General features: G+C 39.1%; 1 protein-coding gene across 1 annotated transcript in view; it reads left to right on the top strand.

Annotated features, from left to right (window-relative positions):
- Positions 1-13,213, top strand: part of LOC109914000 (uncharacterized protein C6orf132-like) — a 47,057-nt gene that overhangs the window by 21,584 nt on the left and 12,260 nt on the right. Inside the window, exon 2 of the mRNA XM_048612094.1 lies at positions 10,943-11,055. Coding sequence (XP_048468051.1) covers positions 10,943-11,055 — 113 coding nt within the window. The remainder of the gene's footprint in view (positions 1-10,942; positions 11,056-13,213) is intronic.

Below are 13,213 nucleotides of genomic sequence, written 5' to 3'. Positions count from 1 at the left end.
AGTGAGAAAGAGTGGCTCCAGGAGAATGATGCCTCATCCACACATAACTAAGGAAGTTAAACATGGTATCAAATTGAAAAAAAATGTACAATTCCAGGAAGATTAGTGGCAGGTCAGAGGCTTTTTTTTCTAATTCACTTATGGGATGTGGGCACTGCTGGCTGAGTGACATTTATTGCCCGTCCCTGGTTGCTTTTGAGAAAGTGGTGGAGAGCTGCCTTCTTGCGTCGCTGTAATCCACGTGTGGTAGGTTGTAGAGACCACAACTGTATAAAAATAAAACGTCTCCTATTTAACATGGATGGGAAGAGAAGTATTTTCTGAATCATTAGTCTGTGGAATTCTCTTTTGCAGAAATCAATGGATTCAGGGTCATTGAATATTTTTAAGGCTGAATTTGATTCTTGATAAACATGACAGCTAAAGGAGAAAAAGGATAAACAGGAAAGTAGAATTGAGAGGCCAAAATCAGAATAGTTATAATCGTATTTAATGACAGAGCAGGCCTAAGTAGCTAAAGGCCTAGTTTGTAATGTTCATATGCTTTACCACATCACAGCAACTGTTAGGATCTGGCTGATGATTCCGCTAGTTAAGTCAGACCCCTGAATGTAATCTACCTTGATAAATTTTTAAAACCATTTTTACTTAACATGTTCTCCAGTAACTTAAAAAGGGCTACAGACTTTCTGTAACAATGGAAAAGAGGTTTTTTTTAATGCAAAAAATAAGTTATCTAGATATAGAACACTTTGAAAGATCTCTAAACACTCACCAAAACAAAGTCTCAGCCTGATTTCTGACACAGTCTGTTATAGAGACTCATCCAGATAAATTAGTCCTTCATACAAAATTGGGAGGTATTGTTGGTAGCGAGGAAGGTTATCAAAAATTACAGAAGGATCTTGATCAGTTGGGGCAGTAGGCTGAGGATTGGCAAATGCAATTTAATACAGGTAAGTGTGAGGTGTTGCACTTTAGAAAGTCAAAACAAGATAGCACTTGTACAGTAAATGGTAAGGTCTTGAGGAGTGTTGTAGAACAGGGGGACTGAGGAGTACAAGTACATAGTTCATTGAAAGCGGAGTCACAGGTAAACAGGATGCTGGCCTTCACAGGTCAAGGCACTGAGTATAGGAGTTGGCACGTTATGTTACAGTTGTATAGGTCATTGGTGAAGTTGCACTCGGAGTATTGTGTACAGTTTTGGTCACCGTTTTATAGGGAAGACATAGTTAAACTGGTAAGTGTGCAAAGAGGATTTACGAGGATGTTGCTAGGACGAGTAGGCCTGAGTTATGGGGAGAGGTTGGCCTGGATAGGCCTTTGTTCTTTGGAACGTAGGAGAATGAGGGACGGCATTGTTGAGGTGTATAAAATCATGAGGGGCATGGATAGGATGAATGCATGTAGTCTTTTTCCCAGGGATGGGGAATTGAAAACTAGAGCGCATAGGTTTAAGGCAAGAGGGGAAAGATTTAAGAAGGACCTGAGGGGCAACTTCTTCACACAGACAGTAGTATGTATATGGAATGGGCTGCAACAGAAAATGGTTGAGTCAGGTACAATAGCAACATTTAAAAAAAAATTTGAATAGGTACATGAATGGAAAGGGTTTAGAGGAATATAGACCAAATGCAGGCAATTGGAGCTAGCTGAGCGGGCACCATGGTCAGCTTGGGCCAGTTTGGCCCGAAGGGCCTGTTTCCATGCTGTATTACTCCATTACTCTATTACTGTATGTCAAATTTTTAAATTTGTCTTAACTGATTTTCCCCAGTCATTTCCTATAATATATATGAATGTACACAAAATGGAAAGCTTAGAATTTCTCAGCTTTTAATAACCTGCAAGTTTCTAACCAAATACTCATGGTTTGGAAGTTTCACAAACTAAACTTTTACCCTGAGGTAACATGCTTTCCTTGAACTGTACTACACTCCTTTACAGGAGAAAAAACTATATTTGCTCTGATTGCAGTCAGGTGTCCTTCCAGCGGTCCTGAACTTTTATTCTCTGGGTTTCCTAACATAAAATCAATCCTTGATTTCCTGACCAAAAACAAGTTAATAGTCTTCAATCTTTACACTCCCTGCCATAAATCAATGCAGTAAAAACAATTTTCCATTAACAATATAGCTGATCCCTGTTCTCTGACACATGCTGGATTAGGTCTCTGTGTTGCAGAAGGATGGTCTGACTTTTTTTTTAAAACCCTTCACAAAAATAAACAACCCATATGCCACTACTTTAAAGTTAAAAATCTAAAAGTTATATTAATATATATTTGATGAAGTGGGACTTTTACATCAAGGCCTGCGATTCATCAAGAAGCTTGCCAGTCAGATCTTAAACTGATTGGAGCTCAGTTTGGTGTACTTTCTCATTGGTGAGAGTGGAGAGTCAGTCACCACTGAACTCACCCACTCCAATACTTAGGCTGCAAGATGGAAAATCTCAACCATTATGTCTGGCCATAGCAATCAACAGGAGGAAGTGTAGGGATAATAGGTAGATAATTTATTTGGAAGAATTTAATGTGATTAGTGGTATACCACACTGCTTTGTGTTGGTTTTCACCTGTTTGCTGTGCTTATTTATGGCATAGAAACCCGCACATCCAAATTCACTGCTCATGCAAAAGTAGGGGGTATTCTAAGCAGCGTAGATGAAAGCATAAAATTACATGGAAGTATTGATCAACGTAATCCACCAACTGGTGGTGAACAGCTTTCAATATGGGCAAATGTGAAGTCACCCATTTTAGACCCAAAAAGGATAGACTAGGATACTTACTAAATGGAGAAAAGCTAGGAGCAGGAATAGTCTAAAGGGACTTTGGTGTCTGGATATGTAGATGGTTAAAATGTCACAAACAGGTACAGAAAATAATGAAAGAAAAGCCTAAAGGACTTTTAGCCATTAGAACTACAATACAACGAGGTTCTGTTTCAAGTATATAAAACCTTATGTAGACCACATCTGGTGCAAGATTTTTCAGTTTGGGTGGGGTTTGCCCATCTCACTGCCTGAAAAGACAAAGATTAACCCTAACCCTAACCTCTGTCAATCACCATTACTCTGAGAAGTTTTAATTGGCTGGAGGTGAGACATCTGCCGTTCATTCAGGTAGTCTCACCATACAGAGCAGCAAGCTGCCAGCTGATGCGATCACTCTAAATGTCTGAGCCTATGGAACCAGCAAGGTGAGGGGGTTTGTGAAGGGACAAGTGTTGGTGGGGGGGAGGGAAGTGAGTAGCATGAACAGCAGGGCCATGATTACAAAGTCAGATGGGAAGGAGCACGGAGGGGTGGTATGTCCTTTTTGTAAAGGAGGCCAGAAGTGGATGCATTTCCCTCTCAAAACCCAAAAAGACTTTGCCCTTTTCCCCTCCTCAATCCCTCAATTGCTCCCGCTGGCAGAAAAATTGCAATGACAGTTATTAATTAATTAATTATAGGGCCTATAATTGGTCTGTTAAGGACTTCAACTGGGACGAGGATGGTCTGTGCTGAATCTTAATTTGCTTTCCTGTCCCATAAATAAAGATAAGGATTGGTCAGAAGAAGGTCACTGAGGCATTTTATGTGTTCCCCCTAATTCAAACCTGGTGATGAGGGAGCTGTACAATTATTCATTAAATCGTATCATAGAATAAAGAATCACAGAATCCCTCCAGTGTGGAAGCAGGCTATTCAACCCTTTGAATTCACACCAAATCTCCGAAAAACATTCTGCCCCCTTTACCTTATCCCTGTAACCCTGCATTTCCCATGGCTAATCCTCCTAGCCTGCACTATGAGCAATTTACCACGTCCAATCCAAGTGACCTGCACATCTTTGGACTGTGGGAGGAATCCTGAGTACCTGGAGAAAACCCACGCAGATGTGGGAAGAATTTGCAAACTCCACGTAGACAGTCGCCTGAGGGTGGAATCGAACCCGGGTCCATGGTACTGTGAGGCAGTAGTGCTAACCGCTCTGGAGTACTGTAGACAGTTCTCAGGACCATTTTGTTAGAAAGACATATTTGCCTTGGAGGGAGTATGGCATTGGTTTACCAGAGTGAGATATTTTTAATCAACCTATTCATGCACTTTATGACAAATCTCTGAAGCAGTTGTGACTTAAACCTGGGCCTTCAGGCCCAGAGATAGGGACACTATTGCTGCACCACAAGAGTCCTTTTACCTGCATGATACCAGGACTTTAAAGGGTACCTTACAACGAGAGATTGCACAAATGAGGATTGCATTCTCTGGAATTTAAAAAACCAAGGTGATTTTCTTGAAATTTTGAGATATATTAAGAGGTTGAGTAGAGAGACATTATTTCCCCGAATTAGGGAGTTTAGGACTAAGGGATACTGACTAAGAATTAAAGGCAGACCTTTAAGGAGTAAAATTAGGAAGGACTTGCACACTTGAGAGGTAAAACTTTGTAACTCCTTCCACAAGTGATGGTAGTAATAGGCTGAACTGGTTGTTAATTTTAAATGTACGCTTGATAGATTTTCTTAACCAATGCTATTGAGGAATATGGGAAAATGTGGGTCCATGGAATTAGTTCAGATCAGCTCGAATCTTATTTAATAATACAGGCTCGAGTGGCTAACTAGATGACCGCAGTCCCTTTGTTTCTTTATATAGTTCCCTTTGCATTATTAGCATTATTCAAAGTATCAAACTCAGATACAAGTACATCAATACAAGGATTTCTCAATAGCAAAGCTCTGTAAATAAATTATAATAAGTTATGTACTTTATAAGTCAGTTATTCACGTTAGACATTCACCGCCTTGAATCCATGGTGAAGTCTTTTCCTTATTAAAATTGTAGTGATTGGAACCAAGTGGACCTCATTGATGACAAGATCCTTGATTGGGGTTGTTAACCTGGGCCAATCACGAAAATCCTGGCTGACCAATATAAACAGGGGATTAAGAATCCTCTTGGTTCAGGGGACTGACTCCGAGCTGGCTGGTCACAGCCAGTGTACTGTGCACAAGTAAATAAAGGATACTGGCCTCTGTGCAGTTATTTAAAAATATGAATTGCTCAATGCAGAATTATTTGCAGGGAACAATTGCCCCTGATCAATTAAAACAAAATCAGTTTTCAGCAGTGAACAAAAAAATACTTATTTGGACACATTTACATGAAAACTAACTAATGACCTCTAAATATTGCTTGTCACAGACTGGTCAATGATGAGAGTTAACTTTCCTGCACTTTATCTTGTAATGTACTAGACATGCAATTATTCATTTTATTTTCACATTTCCATATTTTGATGACATTCTGAGTTATATGACATGAGTAAGGAACCGGAATATCTAAAGCAGTTATCACCCATTTTGTCTGCAGTAGTGATACCGAATGCTAACCTGTAAGCATAATATAATAGTGGCACACTAAATTGGGTTATGCCAACTAGGCAGAGACTAAGTTTATGTGCACTAGAGCTTCTAGTGCTCATACTTCGATTCTTTCTTCATATGTTTCTTATTGGCCACTATTGGTTTCTAACTTCCTCTTGACACTTCCTCTTGGTTTCTATTATTTGAGGATAATGTAGAATTTCTAAATGCCACCCAACCTTCCTGGCAGTTTGATGTTCCTATTGGTCCTTAGATTTTTCAGACCCCTCCAGTCTTCAGCAGCTGCATTGAATCCCCCTCCATTTCCCTAACACCACCACCCAGGTGTCATCATTGACCAGAAACTAAACTGCACCAGCCACATCAATACCAGGGTTACCAGAGCAAGTCCTGAGTCTGGGCATTCAGTGTCAGTTGGCTTGCCTTGTGGCTCCTCAAAACCATTCTACTACCTGTGAGTTTTAAGAGTTTTTTTTATTGCTATAGAGGTGCAGACTTGTCTCCTCCAAGTGCCCATTCAAATTCCTTTTGAAACCATTAATCATCTCTGCTACCACTACCTGTCAGCAGCAAGTTATAGGTCAATTCCACTCAAAACCTGAAGTTCTTTCTCACATTCTATAGGTGCCACTAATTAAAATACCTTTCATTTCTTTTTCCTTTTTATTTTAAAAGTTGTTGGATCCCAGATTTAATCTTTTGCCTCGAATATATCGATTTCTTAAAAAATACTGATGTTTGGATTTGCCCACCAGTGGTTGTATCTTTAAATCAGTAGCTAAAGGCATGGTCAGCTGTGGAGTGATTAAAATTGACAAAACAGCAGAACTGGAAGCGTGTAGAGATCACAAAGTTCTTGACAATAAATGGATCAAAATTAAATTAATTATGATTAGAGTAGTGAATAATGTTGAATGTTCATGTCATCTAATTCAATATATTTAGAAGAAGTTTAAGCAGATTTGTGATTTATGTGATGTTTCTCAATGATTGGATGAAAATGACATTCTGTAGTTATTCATTGATTACTGTCCATATCATAATGATTGTGCTTTTCTACAAATGCAGAACAGATTTGGTTACTGTCAGTAATAATGTGCTGTTATGTATTTGTAAAAGTTGTTTCCTGTTAGCTTACTAACTTTTGTCACAAAGCATGGGAGAGCTGCAAATGAAACTAGTATTTATGAGCTGTAACATAAGTTTGTATTGTGCAGTTCCAGTTGAAAGTTGGAACCAAGACTAATGCAGATAACGGCTGTAAATTATCTTTTAACTTCTTGCTTGTACTTGTTCATGTTGCTCTACTGTGACAGCTTTCCTAACTGAGCTCTAAGAATTCCCTGGCCTTTCTGGGTTATGAGATGTTGAGTTCCATTGTGCCACTTAACTCCAGTCAGACTCCATTTCCTTGAAGCCAGTCTCACTGATTTTTAAAAAAACTTGTGTAGGATTTTATCAGTATTGAGTTTCTTCTCCAGCAACGGCTTTCCTTTTGTAAAATATGTATTCTTTCATGCTAGACCAGCGGTTATTGCAGATCCCAAAGTGAGAAGGTGGTCGTGAACTGCCTTCTTGGACAGCTGTAATCCATGTGTTGTAGGTAAATTCACAGAGTTACTTAGGAAGGGAGTCACAGGACTTCGGTATTTTGTTGTTTTGATTCCCCCTCCAAAAAGGCATTATTCAGGGTTTTTTTAAGGTATAAAACACCTGTTCTCAGAAAATCCATTCAATCCCTAATTTTATTTGCAACTGTTGCTAGTCAGTATTATATCCTGTGCCAGGACAGTGTTCTCCAATTTGTTAACGTTCTAGACAGGATACCTCAAATTGCTAAGGTCACGGGTGAGAAGGGATGAATTGACTCCCCTTTTTTATTCATCTGCTAACTTAGCCGATCGCAACAAAGTTAATTTAAAAAGTATCACTTCCCTTGTGGATACTGTTTTTCGCAGACCAAATGAATTTGTTTTAAAGAAGCCAATTTAACCAAGTTTTCTGACTTCACAAATGTGCGTTTATTAGTTAGTAAACGCAAAAAAGAAATATAAGACTACACACAGATTAGGAATAGGAAGCGAGTTCAAAAAATGATAAGTTTTAAAGAAGGTATAGAGATCACTCTGAGTTGTTATAAAGACAGATCGCATAATATAGTGGCCATTACATGGCATAATACTAGTAGCATTGATAGTGGAATTTGAACAGTTATTGTCAGGCTACTAACACACAGAATAGTGGTTACAGTCACTTTTTAGCCCCTTCTTTTGTATATCCCTGCAATGGCACAAAGATGTTACTTAGTTAGCATCTCGTTATCGCTTCCATCTTAGTTGCCCAGTTTTTTTTAATTTAACCTATTTTTCTAATCACGCTGTTCAGAGATATGACTGCACATCTCAGGAGCAGGTGGGATTTGAACCCTGTTGGAAGTTTCTTCACCTCTGTACAGATGTGACATTCTTTGGGTTCATACAGGACTGAGCCAGTCACTGAATTAAAATCTGCGGTCATCGTTTGGCTGTGGGAGACCTCTTTTAAAAGGCATTTGTAGTAATTAAAAGTTTAATATGTCCGTAAGTACTTTGGACTTCTGATCTGTTATGGTGACATGATTAATTATGGTGAATGTATAGAAAATGGAACAGCTGATTAAGGACAAATGTTTTCCTGTGTGCTGTGATTAATGTTGGTAGTCCATTACCACAAAGATGGATGATGCATTATCAGTGATGCTGTCTTTCAAATGTGATGTTAAACAGTGGTCCTGTCTGGTCAGGTAGACTTGGAAACTCCATTTATGTTTTGACAAAGAACAGTGTGTTCTTCCAGTGTCCCGGCCAACATTTCTTCCTCAACCTCTACCCAAGGCATTGCCAAGACAGGCTTTTCCTATACTTTCTGCAACTTCGTATTTGGCATCACAAGCAATTTCATGGTGTCCACCTTATTCAGGACCTTTGCCAGGAATCAGTGTGCAGGGGCTGCGATGAATCCGTGATTAATTAGATTTTTCAGTCTTACTGCTTCCTTGCAACAATCAAAGTGCATTAGAATGATGATTGCCTGAGAATCTCAGCCAAACAGACTGGACTTGTAGCAAGGCTTTGATGCATACAATATTTAGATTAAGAACCTTTGCAGTTTTTCCTTAGTCAAACTTCACTGGGGTAGTGCACTGCAAAAGAAGTCCTGGTATTTTTGGACTCATCACAAAACTTATAGATTCTGTGAAAATGCGCAAATTTCTCCAATTTGTGTGTATTTTGTACCCAGGCTGACAGAAAATGTGAATCAGGTTTCTGCACGCAACAAGAATTACTATTTAAAAACCGAAAGAACTGCGGATGCTGTAAATCAGGAACAAAAACAAAGTTGCTGGAAAAGCTCAGCAGGTCTGGCAACACCTGTGAAGAAAAAATCAGAGTTAAAAGTTCTGAGGAAGGGTCATCGGACCCGAAATATTAACGCTGATTTTTTTCTTCACAGATGCTGCCAGACCTGCTGAGTTTTTCCAGCAACTTTGTTTTTGTTCCAAGAATTACTACTTATTAGAAATAAATAGGTTTTAGCTACAGGTTAGCAGTTATCAACCATCAACATATAACTATACCAGTTAAACTCTAACCCCCCTATAAAACTCTCACTACACAAATACTGAGACATACAAAAAAATTGATGTTATTGGTGGAGGGAAAACTAGGAGGGTAGCTCAATAGTCTCGGTCCATAGGGTTCACTGACACAATCCTTTTTGCTTGACAGGGCTTGCTGTTAGGAGATAACACAGTATGGAGCTGGAGGAACACAGCAGGCTAGGTAGCATCAGAGGAACAGGAAAACTGACATTTTGGGTCGGGACCCTTCTTCAGAAAAAGCTGTAGCCTGCTGTGTTGCTCCATCTCTGACTCCAGCATCTGCAGCTCTTACTATCCCCTTGCTCTTAGGAGAGTTCTCTTTTATCTTTGACCTGCCTGCAGAAGACATAGAGTAATTGGTTCACAAGTTTTAAAGTTTTTGACTTATTGATCAAAAGCAATAGCTTACAGCAACTGATGAGGGAAAATAAGCTGGCTTTCTTCAGACTTAAGGTTTCTTTTTTAACAGCAGACACAAAGACAGCACCTTTCTTTCCAGAGATCGGAAGGTTTTTCACCATTGCATTCACGACAAGCTGTTCAGTTATTGGCAGGCAGAAGGTCTTTGTCATTGACAACTGGTCATCACTCCACAGACCAATCAGCCACTTGTTGATAGCGAATCTTTTTTTGTAGAAATTCATTGGGGTCATTTCCCTGGTACCAGGGGACGCAGCCTCTGTTTGTTTGATTTCTTTTTGCTTTCGGGTTCTGTAAATAAAAGTTAATGTTCTGCATTGTTTGAAGGCTTTCCTGTCTGTGATGGCTGATCAGTCAACAATGATGAAGTGCTGAACTCCAGTTGGCAGTGGGGACAGAGTACCAGTGACTTAGAAGATTGTAAGATGGGATGTGGCTGTGGACTGGTGAGGTGTGTGGCCTGGTTCTTTCGCAGCGTGGGAATGTGCAGTTGTATGAGTAAGGAAGTGTCAACAATACTGGCATGCTGCTTTTATGCTGTGTGAGCTGCACTGGGTTATGGCTGCTGTGCCATTACATTGACAGTGAAGGGCAATTCTGGTCTGCCAATGCTTGATTGGGTGCATGGCTGGGGTGCAAAGATGGTGCCAGCTCCAGGCATACCGGTCAATTCCAGGATATCCCTCTGGTGGGGAGTTCTTTCGGTTACAGCATGTGGTAGAATCCAGCTAGCAACGAGTGAGGGACACCAAAGGGGTGGGATAGTTAGTTAATGAGGCAGGTTTGGGACAATAGTGTGGGAAAACTCACTGGGTCTCACAGAGAGAAACCCTACATGAAACTCAATGAACCAGATACTTAGTAAAATTACCATAAGATTTAGCCCCACATTTCGCACATCTGTGACTACTGACTTTAATGACCTACATTAGTTTCTAGTCACCCCCAACTTAAACATACCAATAACATATAACAAACGAACAAGGGACAAGAGTAGGCCACTCTGCCCTTTGAGCCTGCTCTGCCATTCAATAAGTTCATGGCCGTTCTGATTCGATTCACATATTGGAAGTTTTCATCCTTCTGTTTAAAGACGTCCATGGCCTAGCTCCTCCATCCTATCTTTGTAACTGTTCTGCTGTACAATCTGTCCAGTTCTCAATTTGTCTCACTGTGGCCACTCCTTCACCTTTAACAAATGCACATTCACTGCCTAGACCCCATCACTTTGGAATTCCTTCTTAAAATCATTTAAAACCCCCTTAAAAACTCTCTGTCCATGCTTTTTGTCTCCCTCATATGTTTGGAAAAATACTGCTATGTAACATCTTGGAATGTTTCACTGTAATGGTGTTATAAAATCACAAGTTATCCACAATTTATTTTGTACTGAAATCACTATGAATGTAAAGCTGATTCTTTTTCAAATGAATTTGAATTTCAGACTTTTTTTTGTTCTTTAAATTGCATTAATTGAGTTTCAAATTGTGTTTGCTTCCAGATAACCTCAATGAGATCCTAGCAACTACTGTGTACAGTGAAGGAGCAATAAGTTCGGTTATGGACTCTGGAACAGCAAAAGTGAAACAGCGGCCGACTGTCAAGCTTGCTATTGTAATGTTTGACTTTAGTCTGTTTCTTGTAACGTTTCAGTGTCAAAACAAAACTTCATTGTCAAAAAAGAGCATCTGCATCAGCTTAAAACCCTGATATTCATTGGACTTGCAAAAAATTAAAGTTTGCCTTAAATGACAGCAGGTTTAAATTTCCATTACTATTATGTCTTTCGATGAAAATGTAGTTATAGTGGCTATTACGACAGATGTCTGTAATGATGCCCTGCGAGACTACAAATTAATAATCCCTTTTTCTTAAGTGTAAGTGAGCTGGATGTTTAGAATAAGCTGTCATCTGAATTTAGGATCTAAATACAACTTATCTTTGTGGCTTTGAGTTGTTCATTCAGGCACACAGAAGAAATTCCAAGCTTATTTTGGATGGCTTTCAGTGGTTGAACTGTAATCATGGAATCTGGCTGAATTTAACTGTTTTTAATATGGGTTGCACAACTTTAAGAAAAATTGTGACAGATTTATTGGTAGAATTAATAGTCAAGTTAATGGTGTTCATCATTATTTATAGGGAATTCAAATTGCAACTTCTGGTGATTGCATTATGTGCAGTTAAATGCAGAAATCAGGAAGTTGCTGGCCAAATTTTCTGGTCTAAGGATTGTCAGGGATTGGAAAGGTGCACACCAGATGCACACCAGGACCCTGTGGAAGTCTCGACATGTGGATCTATGTGGGAATTGCCTGGAGAGTTTCAACTTCCAATGGGTAATTTCCCTGCCACCCCAGACCGTCAGCAAATATCTCTGACTCTTTAATTTGGAGATTTCGAATATTTGCACGCTACTTACCTGCATAGGTTCCTAGGAAATGTTCCACTGATTAAAACTCAATTCAACTATTGTGTAACTCCACAGCTGATCAATCTGCCTTCCCTAACCACCTAACCCACTTCCATCCTTCCCATTTGCTCATCCATTCACAAAATTTACCATAAACCAGTGAGTGCAATTATAAAGCAGGCATGTCCTGTCTTCTGATTCTACTTCACTCCAACAGAGTTCCCTGACGGACTGATTATTTTTAATTCAGTTGTGGGACCTGGGCATCGCTGACTGGGACAGCATTTATTGCCTGTCCCTAGTTGCCCTTGAGAAGGTGATGGAGAGCTGCCTTCTTGAACTGCTGCACTACATGTGCCGATCAATTCTGGGCTCAGAAGGTCCTGGAAATATACACCACGCATAAGGTCCAGAGAATTTATGACAATCTGTCAGTTGCTGCCACTTCTTAGGAGATTGTGACTGCTGTCAGAAATGCACAGTTCTTTCAAAGGTTGCACGGTAATGGTACTTTGCTGTCTGGCTCAGCATTCAAAAACATTTAACAGTAACGTTGCTGTACTTGTCTGATAGATAAGCACTTAACCTGCACTGATGATTAACTTTATCAGTTAATTCTTTCAGACTTTAGTTATTCTTTGAGAGGTAAAAAAGATATAAATTTTTAATTTTTTTCTTTTATCTTCCCTTAATTCCATTTATTTTTTCTGTTTCACTTTTTGTACTAGATTTGGTATTCAGTATTCTAATTGATATGTCCTTGTTCCGACTCTGTGGACCTCATTAATGCTCTTTTTAAAGAAATGCATAAGCTCGTCCTGTTGGCGGGGTTTTGATGCTCTGTGGAGGGCACTGTGAACTTTTTGGTTCTCTGATATACAATACATTTCATTGTAGAATCTCCATAGGAAGTCCATTGAATGAACAACTGGCCCTTTTTGATTTTATCTTATGTTAGTAAATGAGATTTCACAAGGTCATAGAAGGGATTTGGTTAAACAGAATAAAAGTTTTTTTTTAAATGCAATACAGAGAGTTTATTTATTTTTTTTTATATGCAATTCAAACCTATTCAAAATGAGTCATGAAAGGTTACTGAATACTTAGAGATGTTCAGGTTTATGAAGAATTTTGAAAGATTAAAGAAGGAAAAACATTTATATTAATTGAGTTGGTGATGAGGGCATAAATTTAAAGCTAATCACGAAAAGAATTAAAACGACAATTTAAGAATTTTAGTTTGCACTGAAACAGCAATGGAAATAGAATTTATGAAAGTAGAATCTAGGAAAATGAATATATATTAGGAAAATAAAATTGATGGCAGTATGGAGAAAACATAGGTACTTATTTAATGGC

The sequence above is a fragment of the Rhincodon typus genome, chromosome 25 (assembly GCF_021869965.1).
Source record: "Rhincodon typus isolate 14 chromosome 25, sRhiTyp1.1, whole genome shotgun sequence".
NCBI classification, from domain to species: domain Eukaryota; kingdom Metazoa; phylum Chordata; class Chondrichthyes; order Orectolobiformes; family Rhincodontidae; genus Rhincodon; species Rhincodon typus.
This window is presented reverse-complemented; position numbering and strand designations above follow the sequence as displayed.